The 18,898-nt window shown below is 43.3% G+C and overlaps 1 protein-coding gene across 1 annotated transcript; it reads right to left on the bottom strand.

The window, feature by feature from the left end:
* Positions 1 to 4,004: 4,004 nt before the first annotated feature.
* Positions 4,005 to 9,754, bottom strand: LOC124037257 (transmembrane protein 178A-like). Its single transcript, XM_046351938.1, has 4 exons — positions 8,962 to 9,754; positions 7,745 to 7,858; positions 5,245 to 5,382; positions 4,005 to 5,143 (listed from the first exon to the last, which is right to left on the bottom strand). Exons 1-4 carry the CDS (start codon positions 9,470 to 9,472, stop codon positions 4,890 to 4,892), a joined length of 1,017 nt encoding a protein of 338 aa, XP_046207894.1. The 5' UTR covers positions 9,473 to 9,754; the 3' UTR covers positions 4,005 to 4,889.
* Between the last annotated feature and the right edge of the window lie 9,144 nt (positions 9,755 to 18,898).

Raw genomic sequence — 18,898 nt, 5'->3', positions numbered from 1 at the left:
ACTTAATGTAGCTGGTGGCCACACCAGATACTGACTGTTACTTTTGATTTTGACCCCCCCCTTTGTTAAGGGACACATTATTCCATTTCTGTTAGTCACATGTCTGTGGAACTTGTTCAGTTTATGTCTCATTTGTTGAATCTTATGTTCATACAAATATTTACACGTTACATTTTCTGAAAATAAACGCAGTTGACAGTGAGAGGATTTTACAAATGCGCTGTATGTATGACTTTATATCATTGTGGTTCATTCTGAAGTATGGAGATGAGATCAAATGTTTTAGTCGTTGTTTTCCTCATTTACTGTATGCATTATGATATTTGTTTACTCCCATGCAGTAAATTATTCTGCGTTAATTCCTCCTCATTTTCGTCCTACTGTATCTTTGAAGAGATTATACTTGGAAAGTTATTTTAATCAAGTTAATATAGACTACAATAATAAGGAATTGCTTTACTGTTTTTTCTAACCTGCTTACTGAATAAGCTTGAAGTGCTAGAAACAAAAAATACAATGAGTCAAAAACTCTGGACCTACTTTGGCATTAGTGAATCCAATCACTAAACAAAGTGTATCAAGTCAAAGTGCATAAGAAACGGTTCTGTAAAATAAGAAAACAAAACAAAAACCACTCGGTTTTCCTCGCTAACAGTTCACAATAACCTTGTCAAGAATACATCTTGTCTTTTTAACAAATAAATACTTACAATACTGTCCACGGGCCACAACAAATGTGCACACGTGGGACGGGTCATGTTCTCCCCTCTAGAATTTGAAAAATGATAAAACCCCATTTAATGTCATTATCACAGCAATGATAATATTTTCCCTCAAAACCGAAAATAAACTTTCATTTTGAAATGTAGCTCACACTTCAGATATCTTGTAAAACTCAACAAGGTGTTTTCGAGAGTAACTTAATGCAACTAGCAGTAGCTAACCACCAACATCCGATTACAATCTGCAAACATCAAGTCTAATTTAATCATCCTAACTAAATATTACAAAGTGAACTGTTGTACATTGCAAAGGATGCTTAATATGTATAACTGTACAAAGCTGCATTAAGAGTCATATTTACCCATACATTTCACGAGAAGCTACGATGGACCCCAAACATTCTCAGGCGGCTTGGCTGCTACCAACAAGACTCTCACTCTACATGTGATATCCAAGAATACCTTGCACGCATTATTTACTGATCTCAGTGCAATCTAGTGGAAATAAGGGACAGTGCCATCTAGTGGAAATAAACTAATACAGCTATGTGCTTTTACCACCTGGCTACATAAGTCTTTAACACTAGAACCGCCAATGGCCACTGACTTTTGATTTTGTAAATGTCCTCCTCCCTGACTTTTGATTTTGTAAATGTCCTCCTCCTCTGACTTTTGATTTTGTAAATGTCCTCCTCCTCTGACTTTTGATTTTGTAAATGTCCTCCTCCTCTGACTTTTGATTTTGTAAATGTCCTCCTCCTCTGACTTTTGATTTTGTAAATGTCCTCCTCCTCTGACTTTTGATTTTGTAAATGTCCTCCTCCTCTGACTTTTGATTTTGTAAATGTCCTCCTCCTCTGACTTTTGATTTTGTAAATGTCCTCCTCCTCTGACTTTTGATTTTGTAAATGTCCTCCTCCTCTGACTTTTCCTAAATGTGTGTATTTGACACTGCTCATTTGCCATACTTTTTGACTGTGGACCCGAAGCATAAAGAGAAGACGCGAATGATTCATGCGTAAAGGCACGAGTATAAGGGCACAATCAACCAATGACTGTTTTTATATCTTGTCATGCATACATTTCCACAAATATTTCGTTATGCGATTAATCCTTTACAATTGTTCATCCATTGATGCTTTCGTTTAGGAATGCAGCAAATAATTTCACCTGTGCACCTGGCTGGTTGTTATTATTATTATCATGTTTTTCATTTATACTTAGCTGTAACTGAACTTTATGAATTACTATTACTTAACTCTATTACTAATCGAATCTGCAAATAAAGCTGATCAAATTGATTAACTGTAATGTTTTTATTGTAAGGGAAACTAAAATAGGCTATAGGCGTATATACGTTTTTTCTAGGAATTATACAAAACATATAATCAATCTAACAAATAACTATTTTGTTGTGGTTCGTGTCCATTTATTTATTCCTGCAATTAATAATTTACAATAGTTTATGCACTATTTTTCAAGCATTTATTATCAAGCATGTTTGCGTGCCTTGCGGGTTGATATGTATATGCTAAAGAGGATGCCCGGCAACGTTCTCTACCGGGTCCTTATATGCTGAAAGGCCAGGCGGTTCTAGTCTTAATTAACTGTATTATCACTTATCCCAATTCCAGAAAGGCTCAAATAAACATTCAGGATACAGCAAAAGTTGAGAGGAATTGCTTATTGATTGATTAAAATCAACAAAATGCATGTGTGGGCGCTTGTGTTCTCCATGTGGGTGAGACCCTGGTTCTGCTGCTTAGTCCCCAGCTCTTCCTGCCTGCTGAAGAGAAAATCACACCCTCACACACTCAGGAGAGGATACTGGGATGGGGTTAGGAACTGATGTGGACCCCTCACTCACCCCAAGCTTTTTCCCCTTACGGAAGCCTTAAGGCTACCAAAGAGTGAGCCTGGGAGCTATAGACGCCCTCATCCACAAGTATGTCAAGATACAGACTGCTGCTAACAAACTCAAAACCTGCTTTGTGGATCCTGAGTGTGAATTTTTAGGAGATGGATACACTGGATTCAAGAGACACACACACACAGACTACTCGCACAACACAGAAAATCATTGCATCATTTTGGCATGGTTAGAATTTGACCAACTTCTACTCTACTAGTTACCACGATATGAAGCTAAATGCATAAAAGTCATAGTATGTCAAACCCAGTTTTGGTAATACTTTTTATTTATGATTTCATTGACTTTGCAAATGATTTGAGGAAATAATGCATCTTTCAAGAGTTCCTCAGTTTCTCTTCTCAGGAGGCGTATTCTGAAATTCTCCAACTCTATTTACCAATCAGACCGCATGATGCACATCCAACAAATATCCACTGTCTGGGGTTATGGCAAATGTTCACTGATAGTTTCAGTGGATGTATTCTGTAATCTAAGGTAAATACACTCAGATTAGGGTCCACCAGGATCGGGGTTCATATCCATTAATGAGGGAGATGTGGACTTGGATTTAGGTGCATATCCACCGAGGTTTTGGTCTGTCTCCACTGCGATCAGGTTCATATCCATTGACGAGGGGAAGTCTTGACTTGGGTTTCGGCACATATGTACAGGGGTTTGGTCTGTGTCCATTGATAAGAGAACTAATAAATATCCACAGATGGGTTCCCTTACAGTTTTGGTTAGAGATCTGATAAGGCCTCTGCTATTCTAAGTATATTCTGATATACCCATTATAGTCAGAGTACATGTCCATGTCAGTTTTGGGCCACATCTTTCTAGAATTGTATATTCTTTTCTATAGTTACTTTCCTTTCAAATAACTGTTTTTGTCTGTCATTATAGATGATGTGCCAAGGCCTCTACCCCCCCCCCCCCCCACCCCAAGTTGTTTGACAATGACTTACATTTACACTGAATTCTGAGCATACATAAAACATATGTGCAAAGGTAGCAGTAGGCTGAATTACAAACATAATCACATAAATAGCACAGAAAAAGCATGGACGCATGTGTGTAGTTAAGGTTTAGGTAGTTTGGATAAAAGCGTCTGCTAAATGGCATGTACAGTGAGCTCCAGAAGTATTGGGACAGTGACAGATGGTTTGTTTTGGTTCTGTACTCCAGCACTTTGGATTTGAAACGATACGCACACATATCATACCACCTCCCCTCTTATTGTAATGGTGAGAGGTTAGCATGTCTTGGTGGTATAATATGTGTGTCTAACTTTCTCACTCATCAATATTCAGGATTCATTCAGGATTATCAGTAATCATGGTAGCATTCACATGAATGTAGAAGTGTTTAGAAACATGTTCTCTTCTTATTTACAATAAAAGCCACCCCATAATGACACGATACATTATTTACCATTAATTTCTATTGGGCACAAAATAATCTGAAACATAACCAAAACAAACAGCAAATGCATCTGACAAATGTTGTAAAGTCACTAGCTTGATGTAGCCATTCCGTGCTATGAAAATGGGACCAAATACTTAACCTTTTCCAACTTGAATACACACTTATATTTGTCCCAATACTTTTGGTCCCCTAAAATTGGGAGGGGGGGGGGGCTTATGTACAAAAAGTGCTGTAATTTCTAAACTGTTAACCCAATGTGGATGAAAATACCCTCAAATTAAAGCTTACAGTCTGCACTTTAGACTCATAGTCATTGTATACTTTCAAATCCAAAGTGCTGGAGTACAGAGCCAAAACAACAGATGTGTCACTGTCCCAATACTTTTGGAGCTCACTGTATATATTATGGTTCCATAATTCCAGGACGTTTTGCTCCATGGATTTAGATGCAGGGTCTAGTGGAAGCATGGTTGACGCCGCAGTGTTTTCAGACTGAAAATGCAGGAGTCAGCATTGTCCCAGGCGCCTGCTGCAGCTGTTTATGGGTTAGTCAGCCAGGTGACTGGGGGTGTTGGTTTGCAGGCCCTTGCTGCAGCTCAGAGTTGATGTGAAAGATGCAGTAAGAGGTGTGAAATGCTGTGAGGTTTCTGTCAGACTCAGTAAACACAGTAGACACAGACATCTTAGACTGCCTGTAGGCCCTTGCTGAGGCTTGGTTTGTGTGAGTGAGTGTGTGTGTGTGTGTGTGTGTGTGTGTGTGTGTGTGTGTGTGGGGGGGGGGGGGGGTGTAACACACAGCAAAATGTTTATCAAACGCAGTAAGGTGTGTGTCAAACACAGTCATTGGGGGCAGCCTTTCCCTTACCCTGCTGGGCTTTGCTGTTGCTATGGCTGAGGATGGGGAAAGTGGTGCACAGGCATCCAGACGCCACTGTCAGCCCCAGACTGAGCCAGGCACAGAAGCTGGACCAGCTGTAGCCATGCTCCACGTCAGCGGGTAGCCCGTAAATGAAGGGAGGGACCCTGGCCAGGTCGTAGGACACGTTGGCCGCGTAGGTACACAGGGAGATGGTGCAGAAGATCCCTGAGAAGGAAGAGGGACCCCAAGGAGAGGAGGAGAGTGTGTGTGAGAGAGAATCTGTGTTTATTTAAGAAAACGGTATCAGTAGGTGTGGTAAACTGTACCTGCCATGAGAAAGAGCAGCCCAGAGACGTGCTGAGTGAGACTCTTCTCCCAGGCGAAGCTGACAGACGCCACGATGCAGCCACACAACAGAACGGCTGCTGCCATACCCAGAAACCCTGCTGTGATCCGCCGCAGATCTGATTCAAGGAAGAGGAGGGGAGAAGCGGGTGAGCACTAATGCAAGAGACACTGTTTCCCTCTCTATAACCACTAGGGTTGCAAAGGGAGGGTATATTACTAGAAACTTTCAAATCTAGTGTGTAACGGCGTTCTTCGTTTGTAGAAAGAGAGTCGGACCGAAATGCAGCGTGGTTGTTACTCATGTTCTTTAATGAAGAGAATGACGATACATGAAATAACTATAGAAATACAAAAACAACTAACGGAACGTGAAACCTAATTACAGCCTATCTGGTGAACACACATAGAGACAGGAACAATCACCCACGAAATACAAAGCGAAACCCAGACTACCTAAATATGGTTCCCAATCAGAGACAACGAGAATCACCTGACTCTGATTGAGAACCGCCTCAGGCAGCCAAGCCTATGCAACACCCCTACTTAGCCGTAATCCCAATAATACAAAAACCCCAATACGAACCACAACATATAAACCCATGTCACACCCTGGCCTGACCAAACATATAACAACAACAAAAAAATACAATGACCAAGGCGTGACATAGTGGCCCTATTTGGGTACTTGAGATTATCACAAGTAAAATATATGAAAAGAAAATCCAGAAAATCACATTATAGGATTTTTTAGGAATTTATGTGCAAATTATGGTGTAACAAAAGTTTATCTCAATACTTTGTTATATACCCTTTGTTGGCAATGACAGAGGTCAAACGTTTTCTGTAAGTCTTCACACACTGTTGCTGGTATTTTGGCCCATTCCTCCATGCAGATCTCCTCTAGAGCAGTGATGTTTTGGGACTGTTGTTGGGCAACACGGACTTTCAACTCCCTCCAAAGATTTTCTATAGGGTTGAGATCTGGAGACTGGCTAGGCCACTCCAGGACCTTGAAATGCTTCTTACGAAGCCACTCCTTCATTGCCTGGGCGGTGTGTTTGGGATCATTGTCATGCTGAAAGACCCAGCCACGTTTCATCTTCAATGCCCTTGCTGATGGAAGGAGGTTTTCACTCAAAATACTCACTCACGATACATGGCCCCATTCATTCTTTCCTTTACACGATTTGTCGTCCTGGTCCCTTTGCAGAAAAACAGCCCCAATGCATTATGTTTCCACCCCCATGCTTCATAGTAGGTATGGTGTTCTTTGGATGCAACTCAGCATCCTTTGTCCTCCAAACACAACGAGTTGAGTTTTTACCAAAAAGTTATATTTTGGTTTCATCTGACCATATGACATTCTCCCAATCTTCTTCTGGATCATCCAAATGCTCTCTAGCCAACTTCAGATGGGGCCTGGACATGTACTGGCTTAAGCATGGGGGCACGTCTGGCACTGCAGGATTTGAGTCCCTGGCGGCGTAGTGTGTAACTGATGGTAGGCTTTGGTACTTTGGTCCCAGCTCTCTGCAGGTCATTCACTAGGTCCCCTTGTGTGGTTCTGGGATTTTTGCTCACCGTTCTTGTGATCATTTTGAGCCCACGGGGTGAGATCTTGCGTGCAGACCCAGATCGAGGGAGACTATCAGTGGTCTTTTATGTCTTCCATTTCCTAATAATTGCTCCCACAGTTGATTTCTTTAAACCAAGCTGCTTACCTATTGCAGATTCAGTCTTCCCAGCCTGGTACAGGTCTACAATTTTGTTTCTGGTGTCCTTTGACAGCTCTTTGGTCTTGGCCATAGTGAAGTTTGGAGTGTGACTGTTTGAGGTTGTGGACAGGTGTCTTTTATACTGATAACAAGTTCAAACAGGTGCCATTAATACAGGTAACGGTTGGAGGACAGAGGAGCCTCTTAAAGAAGAAGTTACAGGTCTGTGAGAGCCAGAAGTCTTGCTTGTTTGTAGGTGACCAAATACTTATTTTCCACCATAATTTGCAAACAAATTCATTAAAAATCCTACAGTGTGATTTTCTGGATTCTTTTTCTCATTTTGTCTGTCATAGTTGAAGTGTACCTATGATGAAAATTAGACCTCTCATCTTTTTAAGTGGGAGAACTTGCACAATTGGTGGCTGACTAAATAGTTTTTTTGCCCCACTGTGTATATATATATATATATATATATATATATATATATATATATATATATATATATATATATATATATATATATATGAATACATTTTTTTGGGGGGGGGGGGTTAAAGTATAAATGACTAAAGTTATGATCGATTGCCATAGATTGAAGAATATGGTAATTTTGGTAAATTGCTAAATGTAATTCATGTAAATTAACATATGCCCTCCTTTTTGAATGGAAAGTAGTAGGAGAGTAATAGGTGTCTGGATTATTCATTTAATGAAAGGCTCATTTGGGGGAATATCTTTCATAATGAGAAAATGTGTATACGTAAGAGGTGCCACTCATCCTGCTGAATGGTGCGGGTCAGGTTGAGCGGGATGTTGCGGAGCCGGATGGGCTGGGAGAAATGGTACTTGATGGTGATGCATCGCTGGGCTATACCTGCATAGAGACAAGAACTTTTGTGAACATAACGAGTAGCAGTAAAGGGCAAGTGTTTCTCAAGGAGTTTTGTCTTGAGAAAAGCTGTGGCTGTTAAGTATTCATTTACAAAGTGGACTCTCCTGTTTCATTAACATACTTCATAATAAGGTTTTTGAGGCTGTAAATGTGTATTCTGCCTATATCTCTGATGGGTAACAAAAAGGGGTTTCATTGTTTAAGTGATGTAATATTGTCCCCTTTCTCAGAGGCAGCAAAGAAGACTAACTATGGCAGGGATCTGACCTGCTCCCCTTCCACAAATACTATAGCTCTACCAATATTACAAAAAGTTGTCCTAATAACATTTTCGTTTTCACTTGCTATATTAATTAGACAACAACATTTTGACTTGAGAATCCGAGCTTTTGACTTTAGCGCGTCTATGGATTTAGTACATACGGAATTAATCACATATATTGATGCCACTTTCCATCCTCGTGCAAATGATATGGATCATAGGACTATAATAGTTGATATTTAACACGCAACGTTCCCTCGTTGCCTGGAGTGTGAAGTGCATACTGGGCTCGCATGGTGGAAATAACTTTCGTGTCAGGTCAATGTTAACAACGTTGATTTTCTGTCCGATGCAGTTTAAAACTGATCAGACCAGAGGTTCTTTTGAGGTCTGTATGATAGACACACGCAAGCGCGCATGCAACCTGCCTATCGTTATAGACAGAACTTTGCACGCCCATGGTTTACAGATAGGCTAGACCCACACATCTCCCCGAGGACAACATGATAGTTTAGAACATGTTTTGAAGCTAGACCTGTTGTTTATACACACTGAAATAACAACTAAAACAACTTTACATCTTGAGTTATGATGGGTTAAGTCAGTTGTACTAAGCTCATGAGTTTATTATTCAAGGGTCGATGGATGTATTATCTAATTCATTGAAAGACTATTAAACAGCAGTGCATATGACGGAATGTAACTTTTTAAGCATTTACATATAGGCCTACCATTGCCAGATGTTTAGGCCTATATCTCCAAGGGATGCGGTTTCACTGCACCGCACTGGACCCCGGGTCAAATTTCCCACAGCATCTCTTACCCTTGGCAATGAGGTTGTCGATGTCCCTGTCCTTTCCTAGATAATAACATTTCCTCCAAAGTCCAGAGTAAGTGGAGAATAGAGGCCGCCCGCATTCCGTTTCTAAAATTCCCATTCCCAAAATGGACCTCCAGTTTTCCAGGAGCTCCTCCTCTCTACTCCCGACGTGGATCGCCCGGAGCAGCGCCTGGTTCCTCCGAGGATTGCTGCTGTCCATCAGGGGCAGGTGATAGATGGGCATCCGCCGGTTCTTCTGGTCGTTGGCGTCCGGCCCGAACTGGTCGCAGTTCTGCCTGTGCTGTGTGGTGTCCGTCTCGTACCAGTGGTCGGTCATGATAGCGGCGATGAGAAGTGCCAGAGATGCCAGGCTCATGGACAAACTGATGGCCGTCACCAAGGTCTGTTTCTCCATCTTGTCGGCATTAACATTTGAAGATTCGGTCAGGGAAGTATCCGTCACTCCGTCCACCTCACTCCTCCATATCAACACGGGCTTGCAGGGCTTCATCATATTCTACATGATGCCGAAAAGGCTGTAAGGTCCTGGCATCTCCGGCTGGGTGCAGGCACAAGAATAACCTACCCGTGTTCCGCCACAAGAATAACCTACCCGTGTTCCTGTTCTCCCAGTTTGTCGATTCCCTTACTTCGGTTTATCCTATAAACATGGGATGAAGAGGTGTGTGTGCGTATATATGTAATCCTGTGCGCGGGCGAGTCTTGTGCGCTTCTGATTTCTAGGCTTGCGTTAATAAGAAAAAGAGGCGCGGTGCACAGAGTGCGCGATAAATGTCAAAGCTGTCATGCTCTCCTGTCAGTGCAGCTGCTTGTGTCATTACCAATAGACGTCCCTGTGGCATGAGAATTATGATATGTCTAACAATAATACTACTGATGATGATTATTGTTATTACAGCCTATTTAAAAAGGGGCAATCTGCGATTGTAGGCTACATCCGTTTTTTAAACTTTTTAAATAAATTAAATTTAGGCTACCCATTGATTCTTGAAGAATATAACTACCTCATCAGCTCACAAAATGTGTGTACCCCATCAGAACACAAAATATACGCTTATTTTTAAGCTACTCCGTTGTTTTTAAACAATTCTAAACAAACAGCTTCAAATCATGTTTAAAACGATCATTTTCTTCTCAAAGTTAAGCGCTTGCATCCATATAGATATGTATGAATTTGAGAATGGTACAATTTCTACAGCCCCAACCCTCAGCTGTTTCCCATAACGGGGTCGGGGTGTCACTTTGTAATTGCATGAGCTGCAGATTGCCACTTTAATAGCAACAATGTAATTTTGGGGGGTCACTATCATAACTTGTTTTCATCAAGCCTTCAGATATTTCATAGTTGAAGCACAGAACAACACTTCATCATAGTGCATTAAAATAGAAGGGTAGGCTATTTACTGATAAACATGATTTTCTGGATTTGTCAGATCAATGGATACTGCAAAATGGCATTGTGCAGAGACAGCTCCTTTCCAGTCCGCTGCATCAGCAGGCAGGGCATTGAGCGATATGGGGACATGGACATCTCTGGGCATGGAGCACAGAGGAAGTGCTTATGAAGATGTATTATAACACATATATATTTGGTTTCTCATTCAATGGGAGTTGGTGATAAGCACTCAGCAGGGCCCAGTGTATCAACCCGGCCCTCTGTAAAGTAAGAGCAAGTCTATGTAGCCTACATCATTAGGGAGTGGAACTTCAATACATCTTTCTTTCTGAGCTCTCTTTAATCAACATTTACCCTGAGCTTGACTTTCACCTTGTTACCCCTCCATCTTTTTCTTTTCTCTCTCTCTCTCACCCAGTTTGTGTGGGTGCACTAACTCAACTCAAATCAAATCAAATTTATTTATATAGCCCTTCGTACATCAGCTGATATCTCAAAGTGCTGTGCAGAAACCCAGCCTAAAACCCCAAACAGCAAGCAATGCAGGTGTAGAAGCACGGTGGCTAGGAAAAACTCACTAGAAAGGCCAAAACCTAGGAAGAAACCTAGAGAGGAACCAGGCTATGTGGGGTGGCCAGTCCTCTTCTGGCTGTGCCAGGTGGAGATTATAACAGAACATGGCCAAGATGTTCAAATGTTCATAAATGACCAGCATGGTCGAATAATAATAAGGCAGAACAGTTGAAACTGGAGCAGCAGCACAGTCAGGTGGACTGGGGACAGCAAGGAGTCATCATGTCAGGTAGTCCTGGGGCACGGTTTATCCTTTCCCTGCTATGTTGAACAACCATCCATTAAATAAAAGGCTGGATTCCTGCCCAGAGTATTCAGCAGAAATAAACTACTCCAGCTATTAGGTATAACATTTGAGGATATTTACTCTTCCCTGTTGTTGTGTTGATTGAGACAGGCAGACATGTAAAATGAAAGGTTTCCTTGCATTTGTAGAGTTGCATAATTAAAAGATAATGTACTCTAATTACAAAATTGTAAAAGCAACTATGGAGTGTATTGGCAAGCAGCTTCAGTGACAGTCCTGCACAAGGCTATTGTCACGACTTCTGCCGAAGTCGTTGCCTCTCCTTGTTCGGGCGGTGCTCGGCGTTCAACGTCACCGGTCTTCTAGCCATCATTGATCCTTTTTTCATTTTCCATTGGTTTTGTCTTGTCTTCCCACACACCTGTTTTCTATCCCATTCATTACCTGTTGTGTATTTAACCCTCTGTTTCCCCCTCATGTCTTTGTCAGAGATAGTTTTATTGTCAGTGTAGTGTGTTTGTTGTAGTAGGTGAGCATCGGGTCCTCGTACCCATGTTTGTTTGTTTATGTACATTTAGTGTTATGGAGCATACTCGTTGGACTTTATTAAAAGACTCCATTTTACACTCCATTTGACTCTCCTGCGCCTGACTTCCCTGCCACCTATTACACCTATGCATGACAGCTATTCCTCCACCTGTCACGTTCTGACCTTTATTTTCTTTGTTTTGTCATTATTTAGCATGGTCAGGGCGTGAATTGGGTGGGCAGTCTATTTTTGTTTTTCCATGTTTTGGGGTATTTCTATGTTTCGGCCTAGTATGGTTCTCAATCAGAGGCAGGTGTCATTAGTTGTCTCTGATTGAGAATCATACTTAGGTAGCCTGGGTTTCACTGTGTGTTTGTGGCTGATTGTTCCGGTCTCTGTGTTTTGCACCCGTTTATTGTTTTGTAGTGTTCATGTTTATCTGTTTTTATTAAACATGAATCAATACAACCACGCTGCGTTTTGGTCCTCCTCTACTTCACCACAGGAAAACCCTTACACCACCCAACTCAAGAGTGCATACAGAGTACTCTGTCGCACCACCACGGGGTGAAATTGTGTACAAAGGGTGTTCTTTAGGCTACTGTAGCTATTGTGTTACAAGTATTTATGTTCCAATTGTACCCGTGGACATCTACTTGGTTTGTCATAATTCTTACACAGCACTTCATCACAAGACCATGTTCAGATTCAGACAACAGTCATAATACGTTGGCTAGATAGAGAACGTGTCTGTGTGGTCTAACTTCGGTGTATCAACATGGCTGTCTGACCTCCATATTTACAGTACTTCATAAGTATAAGAACTTGAGGGTCAGTATTGGTCATATTATATGGTCGTTATCTATGTAGGCTCTACGCTGTGAATGAGACATGAAAAGGTTCATTGTATGGATGTAAAATAGAGAGAGGAGATAATTGGTGTAATAGTCAGTAGGTATTACTCATGAAGTAGTAGTTGGAATGTGGTTGACAAGCCCAGGGGAATTATATGCCATGCTTATCAGACTTGGGCTCCAAGATACTAGTCAACAACATCCAGACTAAAAAGTAGACAAATTAGATTATAAAACCCATTAGAGCACAGGAGTCAAACATCCGGCCTGCGAGGGGTTCCAATCCAGCCCACGGGTGGTTTGAGTAAAATTAATATATTTGTAGTACCAGTCAAAGGTTTGGACACACCTACTCATTCCAGTTTTTTTTCTTTTGACTATTTTCTACATTATATAATAATAGTGAAGACATCATAACTATGAAATAACACTTATGGAATCATGTAACAAAAAAGTGTTGAACATATCAAAATATATTTTATATTAGCCACCCTTTGCCTTGATGACTGTTTTGCACACTCTTGGCATTCTCTCAACCAGCTTCATGAGATAGTCAACTGGAATGCATTTCAATTAACAGGTGTGCCTTGTTAAAAGTTGTCACGTCCTGACCTTAGTTCCTTTTTTTATGTCTCTATTTTAGGTTGGTCAGGGCGTGAGTTGGGGTGGGCATTCTGTTTTGTTCTATGTTTGTATTTCTATGTGTTTGGCCTTGTAACGTCGTTCTTCGTTTGTCGAAAGAGAGTCGGACCGAAATGCAGCGTGGTTGTTACACATGTCTTTAATGAAGAGATTGCGATACATGAAATAACTTATACATATACAAAAACAACAAACGGAACGAAAACCTATTACAGCCTATCTGGTGAAACTACACAGAGACAGGAACAATCACCCACGAAATACAAAGCGAAACCAGGCAACCTAAATACGGTTCCCAATCAGAGACAACGAGAATCACCTGACTCTGATTGAGAACCGCCTCAGGCAGCCAAGCCTATACAACACCCCTAATCAGCCGCGATCCCAAATACTACAAACCCCAATACGAAAATACAATAACATAAACCCATGTCACACCCTGGCCTGACCAAATAATATAACGAAAACACAAAATACAATGACGAAGGCGTGACAGAACCCCCCCCCCTTCCCCTAAGGTGCGGACTCCTGGACGCACCTCAAAACCATAGGGAGGGTCCGGGTGGGCGTCTGTCCATGGTGGCGGTTCCAGCTCAGGACGTGGCCCCCACTCCATTAAAGTCCCAGTTCCTCCCCTTCGCGTCCTGGGATAATCCACCCTCGCCGCCGACCATGGCCTAATAGTCCTCACCCAGAACCCCACAGAACTGAGGGGCATCTCGGGACTGAGGGGCATCTCGGGACTGAGGGGCATCTCGGGACTGAGGGGCATCTCGGGACTGAGGGGCAGCTCGGGACTGAGGGGCAGCTCGGGACTGAGGGGCAGCTCGGGACTGAGGGGCAGCTCGGGACTGAGGGGCAGCTCGGGACTGAGGGGCAGCTCGGGACTGAGGGGCAGCTCGGGACTGAGGGGCAACTCGGGACTGAGGGACAGCCCGGAACTGAGGGGAAGCCCAGTACTGAGAGGAAGCCCAGTACTGAGAGGAAGCCCAGTACTGAGATGAAGCTCAGGCAGGTAGTAGGCTCCGGTAGATCCTGGCTGGCGGATCTGGAAGATTCTGGTTGACGAGCAGATCTGGAAGAGACTGATCAGATCTGGAAGAGACTGGTTGACTGGCAGATCTGGAAGAGACTGGTTGACTGGCAGATCTGGAAGAGACTGGTTGACTGGCAGATCTGGAAGAGACTGGTTGACTGGCAGATCTGGAAGAGACTGGTTGACTGGCAGATCTGGAAGAGACTGGTTGACTGGCAGATCTGGAAGAGACTGGTTGACTGGCAGATCTGGAAGAGACTGGTTGACTGGCAGATCTGGAAGAGACTGGTTGACTGGCAGATCTGGAAGAGACTGGTTGACTGGTAGATCTGGAAGAATCTGGTTGACTGGCAGATCTAGAAGATCATGGCTGACTGGCGGATCTAGCTGCTCTATGCAGACTGACAGCTCCTTGCAGACTGACAGCTCTGGCAGCTCCATGCAGGCTGACAGCTCTTTGCAGACTGACAGCTCTTTGCAGACTGACAGCTGTGGCTGCTTCATGCAGACTGACAGCTCTGACTGCTCCATGCAGGCTGACAGCACCCTGCAGACTGGCAGCTCTTTGCAGACTGACATCTCTGGCTGCTTCATGCAGACTGACAGCACCCTGCAGACTGGCAGCTCAGGCTGCTCCGAACAGGCAGGAGGCTCCGGCAGCGCTGTAGAGGAGGAAGGCTCTGATAGCGCTGAACAGACAGGAGACTCCAGTAGCGCAGGAGGGAAGGAAGGCTCTGGCTGTGCTGAACAGGCAAGAGACTCCGACAGCGCAGGAGTGAAGGAAGGCTCTGGCTGTGCTGAACAGGCGAGGCGCACAGAAGGCCTGGTGTGTGGTGCTGGAACTGGTGCTACAGGATTGAGGACACGCACAGGAAGCCTGGTGCGGGGAGCTGCTACCGGAGGACTGGTGTGTGGAGGTGGCTCTGGATAGACCGGACCGTGCAGGCGCACTGGAGCTCTTGAGCACCGAGCCTGCCCAAGCTTACCTGGCTCGATGCCCACTCTAGCCCGGCCAATAGGAAGGGCTGGTATGAACCGCACCGGGCTATGCACCCGCACTGGAAACACTGTGCGCTCCATAGCATAACACGGTGTCTGCCCGGTCTCTCTAGCCCACCGGTGAGCACAGGGAGTTTGCGCAGGTCTCCTACCTGGCATAGCCATACTCCCATTAAGCCCCCCCCCCAATAATTGTTTTGGGCTGCTTTTCGGGCTTCCATCCGCGTCGCCGTGCTGCCTCCTCATACCAGCGCCTCTCTGCTTTTCCGCCTCTATTTCCTCCTTGGGGCGGTGATATTCACCAGGCTGAGCCCAGAGTCCTTTTCCGTCCAGTTCCTCCTCCCATGTCCAATTCTCCAAGTGGTGCAGCCTCTCCCACTGCAACTTCTCTTCACGATTAACAGGGAGAGTAGGCTCAGGTCTGACCCTGACTCAGCCACTCTCTCTCTCTGCGCCCTCCCCCAAACAAAAACAACAAACGGAACGAAAACCTATTACAGCGTATCTGGTGAAACTACACAGAGACAGGAACAATCACCCACGAAATACAAAGCGAAACCAGGCTACCTAAATACGGTTCCCAATCAGAGACAATGAGAATCACCTGACTCTGATTGAGAACCGCCTCAGGCAGCCAAGCCTATACAACACCCCTAATCAGCCGCGATCCCAAATACTACAAACCCCAATACGAAAATACAATAACATAAACCCATGTCACACCCTGGCCTGACCAAATAATATAACGAAAACACAAAATACAATGACCAAGGCGTGACAGGCCTGGTATGGTTCCCAATCAAAGGCAGCTGTCAATCGTTGTCTCTGGGAACCATACTTAGGCAGCCTGGTTTCGCCCTTGAGTTGTGGGTAGTTGTTTTCTGTCGCTGTACCAGACAGGACTGTTTCGTTTGTTCCGTTTTGTTCTTTTTGTACTAGTGTATTTAAAAGATCATGAACACGTACAACGCTACTCCATGGTCCTCTCCTTCTTCCACCAACGACAACGGTTACAAAAGTAAATTTGTGGAATTTCTTTTTTCTTAATGCGTTTGAGCCAATCAGTTGTGTTGTGACAAGGTAGGGGTGGTATACAGAAGATAGCCCTATTTGGTAAAAGACAAAGTCCATGTTATGCCAACAACAGCTCAGTCCATCATTACTTTAAGACATGAAGGTCAGTCAATCTGGAAAAATATCAAGAGCTTGAAAGTTTCTTCAAGAGCAGTCGCAAAAACCATCAAGCACTATGATGAAACTGGCATTCATGAGGACCACCACAGCAACCCAGAGTTACCTCTGCTGCAGAGGACAAGTTCATTAAAGTTAACTGCACCTCATTGCAACCCAAATAAATGCTTCACAGAGTTCAAGTAATATACATCTCATCATCACCTGTTCAGAGGAGACTGCGTGAATCAGGCCTTCATGGTCAAATTGCTGCAAAGAAACCACTACTAAATGACACTAAGAAGAAGAGACTAGCTTTAGCCAAGAAACACGAGCAATGAACATTAGACCAGCGGAAATCTGTCCTTTGGTCTGATGAGTCCAAAATTTAGATTTTTGTTCCAACCGCCATGTCTTTGTGAGATGCAGAGGCGGTGAAAAAGATAATCTCCGCATGTGTGGTTCCCACCATGAAGCATGGAGGAGGAGGTGTGATGGTCTGTGATTTATTTAGAATTCAAGGCACACTTAACCAGCATGGCTACTACAGCATTCTGCAGCAATACGCCATCCCATCTGGTTTGAGCTTAGTGGGACTATAATTTGTTTTTCAACAGGACAATGACCCAACACACCTCCAGGCTGTGTAAAGGCTATTTGATCAAGAAGGAGAGTGATGGAGTGCTGCATCAGATGACCTGGGCTCCACAATCACCCGACCTCAACCCAATTGAGATGGTTTGGGATGAATTGGACTGCAAAATGAAGGAAAAGTAGCCAGCAAGTGCTCAGCATATGTGGGAACTCCTTCAAGACTGTTGGGAAAATATCCCCATGAAGCTGTTTGAGAGAATGCCAAGTGTGCAAAGCTGCCATCAAGGCAAAAGGTGGCTACTCTGAAGAATCTAAAATATATTTTGATTTGTTTAACACTTTTTTGGTTGCTACATGATTCTAGATGTTTTATTTCTTAGTTGTGATGTCTTCACTACTATTCTACCATGTGGAAAATAGTAAAGATAAAGAAAAACCCTTGAATGAGGAGGGGTGTCCAAACTTTTGACTGGTAATATATATACAGTTGAAGTCAGAAGTTTACATACACTTAGGTTGGAGTCATTAAAACTTGTTTTTCAACCACTCCAACAAATTTCCTGTTAACAAACTATAGTTTTGTCAAGTTGGTTAGGACATCTACTTTGTGCATGACACAAGTCATTTTTCCAACAATTGTTTACAGACAGATTATTTCACTGTATCACAATTCCAGTGGGTCAGAAGTGTACATACACTAAGTTGACTGTGCCTTTAAACAGCTTGGAACATTCCAGAAAATTATGTCATGGTTTTAGATGCTTCTGATAGGCTAATTGACATCATCAGAGTCAATTGGAGGTGCACCTGTGGATGTATTTCAAGGCAATATCTTCAAACTCCCTGCCTCTTTGCTTGACATCATGGGAAAATCAAAAGAAATCAGCCCCCCAAAAAAACAATTGTAGACCTCCACAAGTCTGGTTCATCATTGGGAGCAATTTCCAAACGTCTGAAGATACCACATTCTTCTGTACAAACAATAGTACGCAAGTATAAACTCCATTCGACCACGCAGCCGTCATACCGCTCAGGAAAAACAAAGCGTTCTGTCTCCTAGAGATGAGTGTACTTTGGTGCGAAAAGTGCAAATCAATCCCAGAACAACAGCAAAGGACCTTGTGAAGATGCTGGAGGAAACAGGTACAAAAGTATCTATATCCACAGTGAAACGAGTCCTATATCGACATAACCCGAATGGCCGCTCAGCAAGGAAGAAGCCACTGCTCCAAAACCGCCAATAAAAAGCCAGACTACGGTTTGCAACTGCACATGGGGACAAAGACCACGCTTTTTGGAGAAATGTCCTCTGGTCTGATGAAACAAAAATAGAACTGTCTGGACATAATGACCATCGTTATGTTTGGAGGAAAAGGGGGAGGCTTGCAAGATGAAGAACACCATCCCAAACGTGGAGCACGGCGTGGCAGCATCATGTTGTGGGGGTGCTTTACTGCACGAGGGACTGGTGCACTAAACAAAATAGATGGCTTCATGAGGAAGGGAAATTATGTGGATATATTGAAGCAACATCTCAAGACATTAATCAGGAAGTTAAACCTTGGTTGCAAATGGATCTTCCAAATGGACAATGACCCCAAGCATTCTTCCAAAGTTGTGACAAAATGGTTTAAGGACAACAAAATCAAGGTATTGGAGTGGCCATTACAAAGCCCTGACCTCAAGCCTATAGAAAATGTGTGGGCAGAACTGAAAAAGTGAGTTTGAGCAAAGAGACCTACAAACCTGACTCAGTTACACCAGCTCTTTCAGGAGGAATGGGCCATAATTCACCCAACTTATTCTGGAAAGCTTGTGGAAGGCTACCTGAAACGTTTGACCCAAGTTAAACAATTTAAAGGCAATGCTACCAAATACT

This window comes from Oncorhynchus gorbuscha, linkage group LG06 (genome assembly GCF_021184085.1).
Source record: "Oncorhynchus gorbuscha isolate QuinsamMale2020 ecotype Even-year linkage group LG06, OgorEven_v1.0, whole genome shotgun sequence".
Taxonomy (NCBI): Eukaryota; Metazoa; Chordata; class Actinopteri; order Salmoniformes; family Salmonidae; genus Oncorhynchus; species Oncorhynchus gorbuscha.
Note: the sequence above shows the minus strand (reverse complement) of the source record. Positions and strands in the feature narration are given on the sequence as shown.